The sequence below is a fragment of the Trachinotus anak genome, unplaced genomic scaffold (assembly GCF_046630095.1).
Source record: "Trachinotus anak isolate AG129_WGS33_773 ecotype Australia unplaced genomic scaffold, CSIRO_AGI_Tana_v1 ptg000019l, whole genome shotgun sequence".
NCBI classification, from domain to species: Eukaryota; Metazoa; Chordata; class Actinopteri; order Carangiformes; family Carangidae; genus Trachinotus; species Trachinotus anak.
In genome coordinates, this window is record NW_027273870.1 from 5,562,392 (window position 1) to 5,582,465 (window position 20,074).

Sequence of the window (20,074 nt, forward strand, 5' to 3'; positions counted from 1 at the left end):
CTTTTATTGTAACACTAACATATTATCACCTTCTAAAGTTGTTGTGGTAATAATTGCAATATTTGAAGTAGAAACTCTGGTCACCTGTTGAATGCAAGTGTAACAGTTGCTCTCGTTACCTCCAATTCCTGTGTGTGCGGTGAGAGTGAATTAAAACTGTTAAATTTAAGGACATAAAAGCTAAACAATAAGCTAAAAGATGTTGCTAATAATGCTCTGTGGTTTCATTCTGGTGGTTTCCACTCTAACCCTAACGCGCTTTCATGTTAAAAGGTTACAATTATTTAGCATTATAAAAAAGTTGAGAAAAATACATCAACCTAAATATCCATATCCATATATATATGTGACAACAGAAACATTACTCTTAGGCTTCTCAGGCTGTGCGGAGACTGCTTGACATCTATGTTTGCTTGTTTTAACTTGTGAATTGATTGTGATGATCTCATGATTTTTTTTTTCGAATCAATCTGACCAGAGGTCTAATCAAATAGAATAACTGAAAACATTGTGTGGCTGTACAGGGTCTTTATAAGGAGGACAATCTAAAAACCAGCGACTGTATTCATAGCCATTACAAGAAATACTATGTAGGTAGGGCCTCTGGCCTGTGAATGAATAAAATATAAGTCTAGGATACCATATAAACAATAAATTTAGAGATTTTCATTATTTCATTCTTTGGGTGAGTAAAGGGAACAGGAAATATTAATGGTTCTCTGTGTATATTTGACTTAATATTTAATTCATTCAATATATTGATATTATGACAAAATTGCAGCTTATATGTTTACTATTTGAAAAAAGCGACAGTATATAGTGGCCACATTATCATCTTTGTAAACACATTTTAAAAAACAAACATTAATAAAGAAGTCTAGAAATCAAGCCTGGAGGATTGTTGGTAAAGCTGTTGAGGATGCGAACATGAGGGACGAGTTCAAATCAGTATTCTGATCCTTACTTGCTGCAAGTGCACCTTGACCATATGAATCAATAATTTCAAAATTTATCTGAGAAGTGAATAAATGTGAACTGTCAATGTCAGGTCAAGGTTGTTGATTAGGTTGCAGTCTGAGTGGAATCCATCCTTTTCCTCTCTTAGTCACTCCTCAGACTTTCTGTTCCTCCACCCCCCCCCCCTCGCTCCCTCATGTTGTGAAAGTAATTAGCCAGTATCTCTGATCAATTTTGTCCTCCAGCTACTTCCTAATGATGTCTGCACCCTCAGGCACACAAACAACACCAACTGAATCTTTTGTTCATTAGAAGTTGCTCAAAGTAACCCGTTCTCCCGTTCTCTAGGATGGAGGAAAAATACAAGCAGAGATCAGAAAGGGGGGTGGATTAAATAAAGAGGTAAATAAAGATGGACAAACAAAGAGGAGGAAATGGGAAGTGAGAAATATGTGAAAATGTGAGGAGACAAGGATATGTAATGAAAGCCAGGGGCAGAATACTGATTTTGGATAAATCAGTACCCGAGTAACAGAGGTTGATCTGCATTTTCTTAGCACATTTTTCCCATATTTCTGGAAGCTGCTTTCACATTAGGCAACAAAAAGCCAAGTTCATTATGAAAACATTAACAAATGTTTTTCCCCAATGAAAAAAGTGCCTGGGTTTTAGTGGTAGATAAATGCGCATCATCAGCATACAGCATGAGTACACCTTTAGGTACTGTGTGGATTACAGGTGTTTGTAACAGGCCTTTGACTTCAAACTCTGAAAATTGTAATAATCAACATATACATTATCATTTCAGATAATATTGAATTTATACAATTAATACAAATTTATAAATAATCTGACACACAATTTATTACACAATTTATTAATTTATGACATTTAAACAATTTATTGCGACCAGTCCACCCCCGATTGTGTCTTCTGACCCTAACTCTAAAACTTTACTGTTCAACAGTCGGCCCTCAAGTCCTTAAGCACCATGACAGCACCAACGAGAAACCCTTTTCAAAGATGCCTCTCCTCACGACTGCAAAACTCACTGATAAAAAAGTACTTGTTTATTCATTTGTAGTCGATGGGTTACGACATGCAGAGCCTGTCAGCTCTGGTAATGCAGCAGCAGTGGGACCTTAAACTTCTCTGTCTTTACTTTTGTATTTCTTCATCTCTCACATGCTTATTTAAGCTATGTGTGTGTCTGCTGAAGAAAAACACACTGATGGCCTTAAATGGACATACAAGACGTCATGTTAGTGCAAAAACCCCGTTCCAGAGATGACAATGTGCCTTTGTACAGCCTGGGAATAATGCTGTGGCATGGAAAGTGAACTCTGAGAGTGTGTGTGTTTGTGTTTGCTTGCATGCAGTGTCTTTTTGATACGGCATATCGGCCAGCATATTAACTCCCTGATCCCTAATCTATGCGATGTGTGTGTTTATGTGTGTGTGCTGACGACATCTTAGACGTTCAGACAGAGCCAAGCCTGGGTATTTTACTGTGACAGCCCATTAATGCTGCTGTGTATTTGTAACATTTCATTTAAGCATATCAACTTTCTCATCAAATATTCATTTGAGGGGAGATTGCCTACTTTGTCTCAGCTGAGGCCCCCCCCCACTACCCCATCCACACCTCCCACTCCCCCACCCCCTCTCTTCATCACGCCTTTACCCCTTCATTTCTTTATCTGCGTGCCCTCGCCTGTATCTGTGTCTGCAGAAAATATGAAAAAAGTAAATCAACTAAAACTGCCTCTTTGCACGGATACACGAAAGCAGGAACGCAGCTCCTGAGGACACGTGACACTATTTTTATGTCTTTTACTGAATATCATCCTCTGAACAGCCTGTGCCTGCTCACCTGTCAGTGTATCCTTCGACTGTATCTGTGTGTGTAAGTGTGTTATTTGTCACCTGTATCATCGCGGCTCCACGCTGTGTATAACTTTGGGCATCAGTCAGAGCTCATTATTGGTTATCTGTCAGCTCCACTTTCCAGCCTGCAGCCACGCTGAACTTCTCTGTAAACCCCTGTGGGAGATAAACACCATCAATACTTCGAGATTTAACCGTCTCGAGGCACATAATATATTCAAATACCTCTTCACTGTGTTCCCTCTGTAATCTTCAATTTCTCTTTGAGTTTTTTTTTCTTTTTCTGTTGCTCCACTCTCTTCTTCAGCACTGCATCACTATCCCACTTTGATTTTTTTTTTTTTACTCTACCAGGAGTCTTTTTGTATCCTCCCTTGCCTTTCTTTTTTCCTTCATCCTGCTCTTTCTCCAGTAGCTGATAGATTTTTTCTCTCCTCCCCATCAGTCTTTTGATGGGGAACATAATAATCCCTCACTCGTCTGCCCGTCTGTGAGGAAGCTTCACTGCACTGCTGATACCCAACAAGCATTATTTAGCTTTTCTTGGCAAAATGACTTCTCTTTCTCCTATGTGACAGTGAGAGGGTTTAATTTAAAGGCCAGCACTCTTTGTGTTATAACACTCTCTTTATTTCATCACTCCTGGCTTGTATGCTTAACATTTTTTTTTTAGAAGGGATTTGTTACATTCACTGAATAATAATAATTTGAGAAGGATTTAAATATGGGTTTTGAGCTGGGATTAAAGGGGCACTCCAGCATCTTTCATGTCAAAGTCAATTAGAAATCATGGGTAGGACTATGCAGCCATATATACATGGATCTGTTGGTCGACTCCACCACTTTGGTTCAGACTGAATCGTCCCAACAACTGTTGGATGGACATTTATGGTCACCAGAGGATGAATCCTACTGACATTTGTGATCCCCAAGTTTTCGTCTAGCGCCACCAGGAGATCAGTTTCACCTAGCTTGTGAAATATCTCAACGTCCAGCACAAAACTGTGCACATACATTTGTGGATCTCAAACAGTGTCGGCAAATGACAAATGATCTTTGCTCTAGCGCCACCATGAGATTGATATTTGTATCTTTGAATGAATTAGCCATGACATTTGAGACACATAGCCTATTCATGTTTCCCTCAAGATGAATTGTAACAATGCATTTGCCTCCAGTTTTTTCTATTTTACTGAAATTTTCTTTGCAAAGAAACTCTTGAACCTGAGAAAGGCAGTCTTTCTACACAGGAAAAGCTCATCAAAGAGAAGACCTTGGGATGTCTTTGGCATCTTGACTGTATGAACCAACGCCATCAGTTTAGTGATGATCATTGTTTCTTTGATCCATGTCTATACAAAAGAATTGTAGCCTGTACATCACAAAAAGAAGTTTGCGATGGGAAACAAAGCCACAGAAATCTTTAAGTTTATCCCATAAACCAGCCTGTGGCCTCCGCTGTCTCCATCCAGCGTATGGTTTGTATTTATGGAGATATTATTCAAATGATTTCTTTTCTTTTCTTTTCTTTTCTTTTCTTTTTTTAATCATGACCTTGCTGCTTGCATTTTCTGAAAAATGAGTGAGTCATCCATTAACTCTGCTCAACCAGCTCAAGGACGACGGGCTGACAAGGTATTGATCCACAGGTATTACTTCTTCCTGCTGAGCCAAAGCTGCTCGATCAGGTCCTGAGCCAAGGTGAGGCCATCCATCATAACATATACGCTCAAATAGACAGTCACTCACACACGCATCCCTCTGTCATTCTGTCTGCCCCCCCCCTCCATTTCTTTCTTAATTAAATTCAAAGGTGCTTCATTGGCAGGACAGTATGAGAAAAACAACATTGCTATTTCCACATATACAAAATTCAACAAACAACGCCAACACTGATTTTCATGTACAATTATATATTTACAGTATATTATTTGTGTGTGTTTCTAGGTCATTCACTGATTCACTGTCCCTCAGGTTGTGGGATGTTGATATTTGGGCAGCAGCACATGCCCTGTCTCCTGTAATTTCATTCAGGGAAATTTGGGATCACAGAATTGAATAAAGTAAACGTTCCTTATTTCCTCTCTCTCTCTCTCTCTCTCTCTCTCTCTCTCTCTCTCTGTCATCGTCTCACAGCTGGGACAGATGCAGATGCTCCAGCTGATGTTTGGACGACAGGCACAGTAAAGTCAGCAGATCTCTCCGAAGCAGCCAGGACTGTAGACTACACCATCATTACATTTGAACCTTAGCCCCACAGGGACCCGTCAGAGAGAGAGAGAGAGAGAGAGAGAGAGAGAGAGAGAGAGAGAGGGAGTCTGTGGATGCTCGCTGATGCTGATGCTGAGCGGGAGGTTCAGTTTGGGAAACAGAGGGAGGAGAGAGACAGACGCTCCTCTCGGGCGGCCGCTGGGAGGAGAAGTGACCTGCAGACGGGGATGAAAGCGCAGGAGTCGTCGGTGAGCCGCGGCTGAGACGCACCCTCAGGTCCCGCAGGTTTCAGCTCGGCGGTCCGCTGAGAAGTGAGGAAACATGAAGTCCAGGAGTCAGGAGCAGAGTTTGTCAGACTCCAGAGAGCTGGACAGATCGTACGACCCCCTCACGGGTAGGTGGAAGCTCTTCCTCCTGTGTCTGAAAGTGAGCCGCTGTTTGCTGGCCTGGCTGAACCCCGGTCGCTCTGCGCTGCTCGGAGTTTGCGTTGGTTCATCCTGGTTGATAAGTAAATAGTGCCTGACTGTGGGACTTGAAGCAGTTTTTTAATGCACCACGGTTCTGTTGCACCAGCTGCTGCAAAGCCGGCTGAAATCTCTCTGCCATATTTTATTAATGGGCTGCATAATAATTAAAATGGCAGGTAGGCCTATAAGTAGCTAAGTGTAAGTTGGGAACAGGCTTCTGTCTAATTCAGCATTCACTCTGTTATTGTGTGTGAATCTGCTGTTTCTCTATGATTTTGAGTCTGATGTTACAGGGAATTTATCTCAAGATGAACTTTACATCATTGCCTTTGTCTGCAAACTGATTTGAATAAGAATATTATGTAAAGAGACCTAAAATATGCAGGTTAGAATAATCAGTTCTTGGTTGGAAGAAAAAAAGGATACAAGAAGCCAGAGAGCATGTTGTTTGAAGTCACAACCTCATGAAGGACTAAACGTTTGAATGACACTGAATGTGAAATGCAACTGAGTGTAAATAAAGGGGTGGTTCAATAATGTCAGTATATTCTATAATCTAATAGCTCTAACCTCAGGATGAAAACATATGGCGTCACTATCTCTCTATGGCCCATGAAGTACCAGCAACTAATCAATTAGTTGCTCACAGAAAATTAATTGGCAACAATAATAATTAATCATTAAAACAATATCAAGCATAAAATCTAAACAATTTCAGAGGATATGCTGCTTTTTTCTGTTTTAAATCACTGTAAATGTTTTTTTCTGGATCTTGAGCTTGTGATGGACTTTTATAGACTGATTGTAAAAGAATTCAAAAACTTGGTGAATAATTAAAATAATCATTAGTTGCAGCTCTAAATAACACTATACTAAATAACACAATGCTGTTAATGCTGGTCGTATTGTATGTTTTTGCTTTCATCCAGCCAGCTCTGAGAAATACAAATGACCAAATGAACTTCAATGAAGAGAAAACAACTTTAAAGCTGATGTGAGACGAGAGAAAACTTCTGTCACAAGAAGTCACTCTGCTGTTATCAGTATGGGGACAGTTCAAATAAACACACTAGTTAGGCCTGAAGAAGCGAGAATAGAGGAGAGAACAGGAAAACATAAGCGTCGCGTTCATATCTTGTCATCTAAAATTATCCCTGTCAGTGTGTTTATAGTGGAATTAGATCAGTGAGGCTCCTCTTCATCACACTTTTTCAGTGTTTTATTTTCCTCTTGAGTGATGCAGACAAGCTTCTTTGGTAAACACACACACACACACACACACACACACACACACACACACACACACTTGGCTCCTTGTAATGCTGCTCTGTCATTCTTCCTTCCTTAGAGTCTTTTCCTTTAAAAACAACAAACACATCCCAGTTAATGTGTTTTCCGGGACATTTTTAAAGTGCTGTAATTCAAATGGAAGGATAAACAGATGGGTGGTATGATGTACAGCTTTATTTAATGGCTGGTACTTGTTGCTGGTACAATAGCCAGTGTGGTGCCCATTCAGCAGCAGGTTAAACAAACAGTGAACAGGTGCATGAACACAGAGGCTTTAGGCGACGCTTAGGACACACAAACAAACCCTTTCATTACAGAGTGAAGCACAGCGGCGTCGTGGTGAGATCGGATCTGTCCAACAAACACCGAACACTAATGTCACACATACTGATGAAGGAGCCAACAACCAACACTCGTGGAAAAAGTCTAAAGTTTATCAGCTGTATCGAAAACATTTAAACAAAAAACTTGATGTTTTTCTTTATGTTCAGCTGCTCGACTTTAATGCTGCTAAAAAAAGCTCATGTTGTTTACTCTGCGTTCATACATTATAGATACTGGATCTTTGTCAAGTCATCATTTTCTACACTACACTTCACATGTGACAGTGAGCCTGACGGACTGCTGCGCCAGTGCAGCTGACCCATGAGGTCATGCAGTGATGGACAGTTATACCTATATTTACTCTAAGTACTCTGCTGAGGTACAATTTTGAGGTACTTTGAGGTATATTGTACTTTCTCCTCCACTACATTTATTTCACAGCTTTAGTTACTAGTTACTTTTAAGATGAAGATTTTACACAATGGATAGATACAACACTTTGTTTATTATTGATTAAAGCAGTGGTTTCCCACCTTTTAGGCTTCTGATGTCTTACAGAAAGCAGCGTTTAGTCGGGGTCACAGTTCAAACATCTCAGTGTCAGTCAATGTTGAAATGATCCAATATATCTCACCAAAAATCAAACATTAGAGAAAAACACTTATTATTATTAAGCAGGACTTCTCAAGCTTGGCTTTTACTTTTACTTAAGTAAAAGATCTGAACACTTGATGGAGACAAACTTTTTTTATCTCTTTAAAGGAATAGTTTGACATTTCGGGCAAATATGCTTATTTGCTTTCTTGTTGAGAAGATGATTGATATTACTCTTGTATCTTTACAGTAAATATGATTTTGTTACTGTTATACTGTTATACGTTGTATTATTACACACACACACACACACATATATATATATTCTGTCCGAGTAAGTAAACTAAGTAAGTCATTAACCCAAAGTTTTACTAGTGTTGTTTCTTAAACAGCGATGATGTGATGATGATGAAGAAAACTCAGCTGACACCATCTTACTTGTATATAAAGAGGTTTATTACAAAGAAGTCCAGCATCAAATCAAGCACTCGAGATTGCCTGAGAGAGGAGTCGAAGCCAATATGAATCTCCTCTGAATATCAGCTCTAACTACCTGCTTATATAGATTGGTGTCATGAAGCTGAGACAAGATATATGATCCATATCTAAATGGACCTCATTTCCTAAGACACAAAAATCATCTCCTATGTCCTTTTGACCTCGGGCCCCTAATTAAATGTACCAGACCCAGGAAGTCACATAACATATGGAAATTAAGACATTACAACATACAATACGCAGGAAGTCACATAGCATATGGAACTTAGGACACTACACTAGAAGTAGAAGTACACAGGTATTAGTATTAATTATTCATTATATAAAGTATTAATTCTCATTTTGCAGAATTTCCTGTCCCAGAATCATATATGTTTTATTATTGGATTATAACTATGGATACATAAACATATAAGATAATTGTACATTTACATACATTAACTAAGCTAATTGTATATTGTATTCTTGTATTGTCTTCTTGTATGGATATACTTTACAGTCCACTGGGATGTTTAATCTATAAAATTACATGGTTAAATTTTGTATCAATAATTTAAGAATAAGTAAAAATACAGTATTGGCCTCTGAAATTAACTAAAAACTATACTTAAGTAGAGTACTTAAGTGAATGTGCTTTCCAACACTGATCATAATTTGTTAATCGACTAATCATTTCAGTTTCAGTGTTCAGACTAATGTTACACCCATTACATTACAGTTACTATCTGCCACGGGAAAGGTCATGACACTTTTCTGTACAGTGCTCAAGGGGTTTTTCCTGAATCCATCAAAATATCAGTCGTGACAACATGAATATTACATTTATATAACATACTTATATAGCTTATTTCAGAATAAAATCCTGTCAGACCTAAATAGTTTCGATGTTGTAGGTGCCAAATGGAAATGGCTTTGGTCTGGAGTGATGAATTGTGTTATATTAAGATCAATGTTGTGTAACAAAAATCAAAGCTGATCCTACGTAACTCATGAGGCGACATCTGTCTCTGTGTGAGGACACAAGAGATCAAATGCGCTGATATAAACTCATGATGTCAGCAGAAAGAAAAAGGGTGTGCATCTTTAAATGTATTTGTGTGTGTCTCCACGGTTGTATAAAATGGACATTTATAATCTGAACCATGCCCTTCTGAAGGATTATGGTAAGTACAGAGGCTGTTTTCCCGAGCAACATTAATTTGCAAACATTCATTTAGCCTTGCATGACCCTCCTTAAGCTGCCATGGCTTCCGAGAGTAAACACAAAATGCTGCCAGTGCACTGACACACACACACACACACACACACACACACACACACACACACACACACACACACACACACACACAGAGGTCGGACAGGGTCACAGTATAACCAGCATCACCAGTTTAAGCATCTTTACAAGCAGTTAAAATTTTGCTTATCAATTATTTTATGATTGATAAATCATTTATTATTACTTTGTAGATTAATAATAATCTCTTGCAATGGATTGGCATTATAACCTTTTTCTTTGAAATAGAATTAACAGTACTGTCTTTGCAGGGGCCACAGAGGACACTGGGACCAGGCCTCTCTAGTTTCTCTGTAGATCAGAGTGTTTTATTGAGAAATTTGACTGAAAATTTAAATGTGTGAAAAATGAATCTTTCTAGTAGGTTGTTATTCTTAGAGAACCAAGAAAAAAAACACTCATTATTTTGCATAAAACACACACATGCAGCTGCCACTTTGGAAGAAACTGTGATTCGTTCTATCCTCCAAGTCAATATATTCAAGAGCTCCAACTTTGTTTCCCTTGCCTCCCTGATTCAGCTCATCTAAAGCCCATTGATCAGACTCGCTTCAGAAGTTGCAGCTTTGTAATTAGCAGCAAATATCTCGACTGCCCTCACAGTGAACTGAAATGCAAAGATTTAGGCTTACACATCTGCTGAAGGGGCTTGGTCCTTAATCAATAACTATAAATACTTTATCAGTAAAATTTGTGACCCTCCGAATCTTTTCAATGCCTTGCGGTCATCCTGTTTCTCCTTATGAATTTCTTCCAGTGGCTCCTCCACAGTTTAAGTACTTCCATCACCTGTAGCTAACAGAGTCTTTAAACGTGTTAGTAACAGCAGGGACGAGTGTATTGATCTGCCTCCCAGGGCTGCATCTGTTCTCATTGATTCACACAGTCAAAGTCAGCCAGAGGGTCCCTGGGAGTGAGGAGGATCCCGCTGCTGGATAGTCTCAGCAGCTCCTGAATAACTGTTGAGTCAGTGTTATTCACCAGCCTCAGTCAGACCCCTGCTGATGTGCACTGCTCATTTTGTGCAGTGGGACAGTTAAAAGCTTTCGTTTCAAACACTTAGTAAGTTATTTTGGAAACAGGAAGTGTCTTCAGAGAGTTTAACTGAACGAGCATGTTTCATTTTCTCACACTGTGACATCACGAACAGTGTGAACTGCCTCCCTGAGAGCGAGTGGCATGTGTTTCTACACTCTGTCCTGCTTATGTAACGCCTCAGCTGAGCTCCACGTTTATAAGCTGCGTTGTCTCTCGAAGAGCGACCTCTCACTCTGATTTGACAGATTTCTGTGTGAACAAGTCACATCAAACAGCTGCTCTTCGAAAACATTTCGGTGACGTATCTGTGATCAATGCCCTGCGCCTCTGTCACGTCTAAAAATGTCTGCTAGAAAGAAAGAAAAGAACAGGGAAGTTTTTTTCCCCCTTTCTCTCTGTCTCTCAGCAAAAAAGGTCCTACTGTTTATTTATTTATTCTTATTCACAATTTTATTCTCCCGCATCAAGAGGCTGAGGTGTTTTTGTGTTCCCTGCATATGTGTGAGGCCATACAAAGCGTTGTTTGCTTTTCCATGGCTGTGCAGCTGCTGTTTGATAGCTGATAGTTTGATTGACATGTCCTCAATATCCACCCACAATTATGCCCATGATAAGTAAACCCACAGGTGACAAACACACACACGTGTCACCCCAGGACTTACAGTCATCGCTCTGAGCAGGTCTCAAAGAATGAGATTCACTAGAGCAAGATTTAGTTTCACATACTGAGGGATAAAAAAAACGGATATAAAAATGTGTAAAGACACTAAAAGACGTAACACAGGAGTGAAAGAAAGGAGAACGACTGGTTTGTTCTGACAGAAGCAGCTGTATGCACACTTTTGACAGGTTTGAATTTTTATGTGATACAACATAAAGGAAGAAGTGTGAAGTCGGGCTGCTGATATGCCCATGAGCAAAAGCATGTCTTTCATTACAAGTTTATTATTTTACATTTCTCAGGTGTGAATGCACCTGTAGGAAATCTACTAAATCTACTTTGCTTAAATGTTGTAAAACAATACACCATGAAAACTTTGTGTGAGTATTTCCACTGTATGTGCTGCTGCTGCTGCTGCTGCACAGCAATTGACTCATTGTTTATTTCAGTTATTAATGGTGATCAATAAAAGATGTGTATAAATGTGTAAATGAGATGAATAATGCATCACATCAAATATTATGTCTAATTCTCATTCTGTGATAATGCAGATAATGTGATTGGTGGGTTTTCATAGTTGTGTAAACATCCTGGCTTTTTGTGCAGGACTGTACCTGGGAGATAACTCAGCTTCTCATGGCTGTGAATGAAAAGTCAGTCAGATGCTTCTCTGTCTCTGTTACACTTAGCTTTCTGTGGATTCATGGGTGACGTTGTCAGAAAATCAAAACAGGTTCACAGAGCAGCGAGAGTGGAGGTGCGTGAACACTTCTTTCTCCACCTGACTGTCTGTCCTGGTCTCCCACAGTCGCTTCCTGCCTGTTTATGTGTGAATCTTTCCTCTAAGCTGGAGACCTTACACAGCTGAGTGGAAGCTGACTGTAGTTCAACACTGTCCTCTGGTGGCAGGAGGGACACACGAACATCTGGAAAAACCCCTCCTGCTGGAAAAAGGGGGATTACGTGCACAGTCTTTACAGGAACAGCTGTTGTAGTTGACAATGATCAACTCTACTTTGCAGAAATGGGAGTAAATCACACATGTGCAACTCTCAAGCAAGTCCAAAGTTACTGTGGTGAGAATCAAGTTGAGCCGAGTCAGATCAGATCAAACAAGTCACAAGTCAAGTTATATGAAATTCTGATGATCAGCCCCAGTCTCCACATTTAAATCAGTTTCAGACAGTCGTCATGAAAAGTTTCATTTCACTTTCGACATTAATGGAAACTGTTGCAGCAGCTTACACCCTATAAATCTTACTGATATTTGATATTTTGTGGCAATCTAGACTCTGGGTCTGTGACTGCAGCCACCGACTGCTACAATTAATAATTTTAATCTTATCATTATTGTTACCTGACTTGGTGGAGGGATGGGGCACAGCCCAGTTGAAGAGCCTATTGAACTTTGGTGTGCATCCGGTTAAAAGGGCATTTCCAGGGATTTTTTAAAATCACTTCCCTTCACGTGTAGGATTGTTTGGCCTAGTGTTATTCTAGTTACAACAATACATCTCTATGAGGAACCTGCATTGTGCTGTGTTCTCCTTCCTCCTACAATCCAAATGTTAGTATTTTTAGACTTAGTCCCTCCCCGTGAGAACTGATTTGCAGCCACTGAAATCAAATGTTACAAAAACAAAATATAACTTATCTAAAAAAATATCCAGAACAATGTAAATATTTAATTTAAAAAAAAGTCCTTTCAAGTTATCTGTCTCTGAAAATAGGACATATAGAAAATTGAGGAGCAGGCAAAGCCTCAGAGTAGATGAAGGAGAAGATGAAGAGGAGGTTTGGGTTTTACTGTAGCAGGTGTGTGTCAACCCTCTGCTGCTCCTGCGGAAGGGAGGAAGGGAGGAGCTGGGATGGTGAAGGGAAAGCGAGTGTCTGTTTTGTTGGATCGTCAGCTGGACGAAGATGTAACGATAGATTGTAATCCATCATAAGATCATAAGACATGCAGCTTCAGAGGAACTTATCAGCTGGCAAAGTCTTGAGGAAACAACTGCGGATTCAAAAAGTGAGGAAGGACAAAAGAGAAGAAGAACAATAAAGGATCATTAGAGCTCAATGTCACAGAAAATAGATCTCAGAGCAGAAGAAACAGAGACAATCCTGAAACACATTCAGCATGGACCAGAGGGAAGAGGAGCGACCTGAGCCCGCTGAAGATGGGCAGGCACGTCACTGTCAGGTCAGAGGGAAGAGTCAGTGAGAGAAACATGCTTCAGATGTTTGTCCTGCTCCATGTCACCTGCAACGATATTTGACTGATCAAATGCCTGAGATTATTTTTCAAAGAGTGGGTTATTTATAATAAAGGATATTTACTGGCTGAAGGTTTGAATATTTTGTTAGATAAATAATTAAGAGATAGCATGTTAATCAATTAATAAATGATGAATTGAGAGTCCTAATGTCTCTCTGTTGAATATGGGAGAGAGAGTGTGTTTGGTTGAAGGTGATGCCGAGGGAATCCTGAAGGATTTTCTGAAAGGTCAAGTGATGAAGTCGTATCGTGGCGTCTGTAAAGGCCAGTGGACCATGATGTGTGTGTGTCTGGTCTCTTTATTGCATTACAACTTTTGCATGTGTGTGTGTGTGTGTGTGTGTGTGTGTGTGTGTGTGTGTGTGTGTATGTGTCTATCTCAGCTCTCCTGACCTTGTCACTTTTACTCCTCTTGAAGCACTTTACTCAAACCCTAAAAGCTACTCCACTGCACTGAATTATTTCAACAACCACTGGATGGATTTCCATGAAATTTAGTAGAGAAATTCATGTTGACACACCCACTGAAATCACTCAGCGTTTCCAGCCCATTTAAAATAAAAGGGGCTGCTGTTGTTGGTCAAACACGGTTCTTAAACTGATTTAATTTAAATCATGTGATTTAACAACAAACTAAACTAAATGTATTTATTAGTGGCCTCCTCTCTTTAAAAGAGGTGTTTCATGTCAAGAGGTCTGCTGGTTAAATTAAAAAATAAAATACAAAAAACAAACATAATTTCTTTCCATAATTAATCTGGAAACAAAGACATTTAAAGCTTAATAATCTCAGACATGAAATGACAGTTTGAGCTCAGTATCCCAGCTCAGACTGCTGTGTCATTTCACTCAGCCCTCACACGCTGATGCTCTCCGAACAGCTTTGATCTGATGGATAAAAACTGGTTCAAAGCCAGGTCAGCAAACTACTTTGCACGCACCAAGTTGCATGGACAAGTGATCCAAAGTATTTGAGTCAAGTTTGGCTGATGTTTTATCCATTTAACATGGTGTCCACTATGTGGGCCACTGTGTCTGCCTCTAATCTTTGCTGTGATTGGTTGTTTCCAGGTAATCCTCCATCCAAACCCACTAAAAAGACCATAAAGCAGCGCTTCCTCAAACTGCTCCCCTGCTGTCGCTCTGGCTCCAGCCCCTCAGTTAATCAAAGTAAGTGTCAGGACGCACGCTCACATTCCCCTCATATGAACTGAGTCCCTCAGTGACAAGAACAACTGATCCTTTTACACATCAACTTCATTTTTGCCACTTTTTCTTTCCCTCTGCACTTTTCACCTTCTCCTCTGGTCGTAACACCTCTGTTGTATCTCAGGGAGTAACTGCTTCGTTTCTCTCTCTGTCCCCCCACGCAGGAAGTATAGCCGATGATGGTGAACTGTCAACAGTGTGTTACAGACCGGAGGGGATCGACCGTCTCGTAGAGCAGACCAACTTCAGCAAGAAAGAGCTGAAGGTCCTTTACCGGGGATTCAAAAATGTCAGTCAGCACTTCCTGTGAATGATTGATTCTTTATACTTGGATAACCATTATACCATATTATATTATTTGTTGTTGTTGTTGTTGACCTGAGAGTTTCCTGATTTCCACAGGAGTGTCCCAGCGGGGTGGTGAATGAGGAGACGTTTAAAAACATCTACTCCCAGTTCTTCCCTCAGGGAGGTCAGTCAGACTCACTTCCTTTCACCCGCCCAATTCGACATTTGTTTTACCAAACATTTGCAGTCCAGTACCAAACCAGAGGAAGCTCTGTAATAAAAAGCAGGATCCCGTATCTTCCACCTTCATTGTGGTTAAAGCCAGAGATACAGTGGGTGATCGTGTGCTGTGACCACAGGTCGAGAGTTTTATTCCAGTGCACCACATAATAACCCTGTTTCAGTTCATCTTTCTACTTTAAGCTCTGCTCATTGAAAAAAAAAATCACATGTAGTCTTTGCTTGAACTGAAAATCTATAGGGTCAAATAAGACACAGATAAGATTTAAACTTGTGAAATGATGTTTACAAATACATTTCAAAGCCTGTGTATTTCATATCAACCTTTGTAAAAAAAAAAAAAAAGACATGTGGAAAATGACGGATTTGTGTTTCTAGATAAATTTTGACCTCTGAAAAATGTGGAGAAAACTACTTCTACAGCCAAAAGCAGAGCAAAAATGTCTACCTCCAACTCAAATGTATGTGTTAATGTTGCTTCCCTCGTTGCTTTAATTGTAGGAACTTTGTTTGCTGATTTTCATTCACGGTTTTGTCTTTTTTTTTCTTTTTTTTGTCGATATAATTGTTTTCATCAATCATTCCTGAATTTGTCAGGTTTATGAAGAATGATATAAAACCACAAACACCTGCAGGACATATGACTGCATGTCTCTGTGCTTAAGTGTGTGATGTTCAGTCTATTCATCATATTCTCATTTTACTGCGCTCAGAACTAGTTATTGTTTCTCTCTTCTTGTCAGTGTAGGCAATAATCACACACAAGTAACTCTACCTGTGTTAGTGTGGTGACCACACAAAAACACTGAGATACTGAAGTGATCACTTTATTTTCTCTTCCTTTCAGATTCAAGTATGTACGCACATTTCCTGTTTGAAGCCTTTGACACCCAAAACAACGGAACGGTCAACTTTGAGGTGAGAACCACATTCCCATCTCAGCACCACATGATCATCCCAGCCCGGATATGAAACAGGAACAGCGCTAAAACCGAATGTGGTTTATGTGGTATTCACTAGTAAATAGACAGTATTCTTCTTCTCTCTTCCACTTCCCTGTTTGTCTTGGTTGCATTAATGATCTTTTCCTTGCTGTAGGACTTTGTTGTAAGTCTGTCCATCATCTTGAGAGGCTCCATCACAGATAAGCTCAACTGGGCCTTTAACCTGTATGATCTCAACAAGGATGGCTGCATCACCAGAGAGGTACTCGTACCATTCCCTGCTTGTGTGAACTTACTTGTGTCATGTTGTCGGCATGCTTTTTTTGACATGTTTCTTTTCCTCTCCTCCTTTTGTCCAGGAGATGACAGACATCATGCACTCAATCTATGACATGATGGGGAAATATACCTACCCCAACATGAAGGACAGCGCTGCCAAGGATCATGTTGACAGCTTCTTCCAGGTGAAACTCACACATGAGCAGACCAATACACTCCACACCTCCCAGCACTAAACTCAAAGTGATTCAAAGAATTTGTTCAAAACAAGAAATAATCCATGTAGGCTTAATCAGTTTCTTTTAATTTAGCACTGGATTTTGCTTTAAATTTTGCCTTAATTTGCTTTAAAAAGTGTTTTAACTTTAAATTGCGCACTTACATAGTTTGTATGTATGTAAGTATGTAAGTTCAATATCTCGTCAGAGCTCAGCTGAGGGGTTTCATATCAATCTCAAGTAAAGTGGAGGTTGACTGTTGACTGTGCTGTAGATAGAAAAGAAACACTTAAGAGCACTGTATGTTGTCTGGGCTACTTAAAGGTACCCAGTGGAGTTTTTGACCACGAGTGGCACAATAACGATAGTCCCCAAATTACTTGTATCTCACAGTTGCTAGTAAGCAAACATGTAGGTTACAAAAAGTAGCTATTTGTAAGTTTTGCGAACATTAGTATTAACAGCTATTTAATTACAGCCTAGAAGAAACGTTGCAAGGTTGGCATCAAACTTAATTTCTTTACTCGCCAAGAGCTGTCTCCAGCAGTGGAAAGCAACCCTTTTGTTTTGCTTCTATTTCTATCACTTTTTTTTTTTTTAATTCAACTGAAGTTAGCATGCTAACCAGGTAGCTTCACCCAGTTCAATCTGTCTCATCACTTTCCGATACCAAGTCACTGTAGCATCCAGCCTGCCCTGAAGAAGTAGCGCTGCTCAGAGGGTGTATTGTAACCTCTTGTCTTATAAATACAACGACGGCTGAAGTTCTTGCCCAGACTGGTAAGTGGACAGCTGTTAATGCTAATGCTTGCTAGGAAATCTACAAATAGCTAATTGGCTTTATAAATGTCTTCTGAGAAAGGAAATGCATTCTTGTTAGGCCTAATAAATAAACTATATATAAAAAGTGTGTTTTGGTTAGCAAGTAAACACAAATGTCTTTGTTTACAAGAAAACTCCACAGGGCACCTTTAAGTTCACATCACAGATTATGTGTTGTATTTTTCCAGAAAATGGACAGGAACAATGACGGGGTGGTCACCATTGAGGAGTTCCTGGAGACATGCCAAAAGGTCATTTGATACTAAATTATATCAACAATAAGTAAAATACACAATTAATGATGTGACTAATGGAAACTGCACTTCCAGCCACAGCTATGGAAATCATTTTAAATGTGTTCCTTTTTGTTCCTCTTGTCCAGGATGACAACATCATGCAGTCCATGCACATGTTTGATAATGTGATATAAAGCTTGTCAGACACAGCCAGGAGATTTCCCGCCTGCCTGGAGCTTCTCTGTTGTGCAGTTCTTCAGCCCCCAGCCAGAGTGGGTGGTGTTTGTGGGCTTAAACAAGAGTGGTGATCTGAGGATGTATAGCCTACCCCAAACCACCTTTTCTAAGATTATGTCAATGACTGAATTGGGCAAATTGAACGAGGTGAAGTCCCGTTCCAAAATGACTCGACTCATGTGAAAAGGAATTTCAGATTTTTTTTTTTTTTTACAGTAAGTGAAGGTGTTGAAAGGTGGATTTTGGTGGTTTTAGCTTATGAATGATGTTTAATAAACAGCTAGAAGAACGGCTCAATAACAATAAGCATCAGTGAACAGATGCATCAAGAAAACAGCAGATATGCAACCTCAGTTTCGACATCCTATGGCCTCTTCACTCCTACAAACGATGATTATTTCTCTATTGCATGTATGATACACATGAGAGAGACTGAATGAACAGAATGGAACAAATGGAATAATGCTCAACATGTTGTAAAATATCGCACACTTTCTATACTCACAGTTATACTACAGTAAGGGACAACTCTAATTATGGGAAGTCTAGATTTTAGCAATAATCTTACAGTAACGTGTTATCAAATCTTCTCCTCAGTGTTCTTATGGAGCTCACCTCACATTTATTATATCATTGTATATTGTGTTTGCATGATGTGTCTGTTTTGACTGGCCATTGAAATGTTTAATTAAAGTGTGATTATATTTTCTATATGGACATGGTAACAGTGATGACGAAATTGAATAAAACCACACAGTTGCTATGCAAAAGTGCACAATTAATATATTATTGACCAGCTGGAATATTACTGACTTCTTCTTGTTACAGATTTATTTATTTATTTTTTGCTAAATGTGATGAACAATCCTGAGGGCTCGTGTGCAGTGCCTCAAGTCTATTTATCTCAGTTTGTAGCAAGAGGGATTTTATAGTGGGTATCAGAGCTGCAGCAGAATCAAACATATCAGATTCTTGTCACCTCGTTATGTTGGGCCGATTTGTTATAGAAAGGAGGAAACACTGGCAGGACGAATATACACTGAACAAAAATTTAATGCAACACTTCTTTTTCCTCCCATTTTTTCTATGTTGAAATTAAAGATATATAAGTTTTGCTAGGCACACAAAAGACTTCTTCCTCTCGGATTCTCTTCATGATTGTGTTAAAATCCATGTTAATGAGAACCTCTCCTTAGTCAAGATAACCCACAGGTGTGCCTGTGGTTGGTCACATTAAAAGGCCACTTTAAGATGTGCAGTTTATTTTGAAAGACATTTATTAGGCCCTGAACTGTGGATTTCTCATGACTTGGGCTACAGGTTCATTTTGTTGTGTGTGTGTGTGTGTGTGTGTGTGTGTGTGTGTGTGTGTGTGTGTGTATTGTGACCCCCATTTGCCTCATGCAGCGCGACACATCTCCTTTGTGCAGAGTTGATCAGGTTGTTGATCGTGGGCTGTGGATTTTTGGACCACTCTTCGTCAATGTTTGTGTGAAGTTGCTCGATATTGGTAGGAATTGGAAAATGTTCACGCAGAGTGTCCCCAATATGCTCAGTGGGTGACGTGTCTGGTGATGTCGCAGGCCGTGGAAGAACTGGGATGTTTTACGCTTCCAGGAACTCTGTACAGCATACTGCAATATGTGTGTGTGTGTATTCACAGTATATACCTTTTGTGTGTATTGAAAATAATCTTAAGAAGAAGTGTTGCATTTATATTTTCGTTCAGTATAGAAATGTGAGCAGCTGAGACAAAGTTTTTTTTTTTTTCTTATCTAAATCATTTGAATGCCAAGCAAACATCCAGCTCTTTCCCGGGAAGAGCTGGGGAGCACAGTGATCCTTTGAACTGACTTTTGGATACTATTAGAGAAAACATTAAAAAAAGGAATCTGTCTTTTTGACAGAGCAGAAGAACAACAAAAAAGTAGCACACCTGCCAACTACAATAGATGGTTAGTGAGTGATAGACAGAAAAGAAGCTGCAAGGAACAGATGTGAAAACTGGAAAAATATGAACAGACAGAAACTGATTGACAAAAGTCCAAGGGGACGAGCAAAGTGATGCTAGAAGGAGATGGAAAGGATTTTCCACACACTGGGGGAAA

The 20,074-nt window shown here is 39.6% G+C and overlaps 1 protein-coding gene across 1 annotated transcript; it reads left to right on the plus strand.

Moving 5' to 3' along the window:
* Positions 1-5,196: 5,196 nt before the first annotated feature.
* LOC139636126 (A-type potassium channel modulatory protein KCNIP2-like) lies at positions 5,197-18,730 on the plus strand. Its single transcript, XM_071503852.1, has 9 exons — positions 5,197-5,449; positions 14,565-14,663; positions 14,867-14,991; positions 15,105-15,174; positions 16,078-16,148; positions 16,329-16,436; positions 16,534-16,638; positions 17,682-17,744; positions 17,876-18,730. Exons 1-9 carry the CDS (start codon positions 5,377-5,379, stop codon positions 17,921-17,923), a joined length of 762 nt encoding a protein of 253 aa, XP_071359953.1. The 5' UTR covers positions 5,197-5,376; the 3' UTR covers positions 17,924-18,730.
* Positions 18,731-20,074: the final 1,344 nt, after the last annotated feature.

What these genes read in the sequence shown, in the direction of transcription:
- LOC139636126 (XM_071503852.1), top strand. Translation starts at nt 5,377, where the DNA reads ATGAAGTCCAGGAGTCAGGAGCAGAGTTTGTCAGACTCCAGAGAGCTG. An exon ending in ATCGTACGACCCCCTCACGG is followed by an intron (nt 5,450 to 14,564) that starts GTAGGTGGAAGC and finishes GGTTGTTTCCAG; the next exon opens with GTAATCCTCCATCCAAACCC. An exon ending in ACGGAACGGTCAACTTTGAG is followed by an intron (nt 16,149 to 16,328) that starts GTGAGAACCACA and finishes TCCTTGCTGTAG; the next exon opens with GACTTTGTTGTAAGTCTGTC.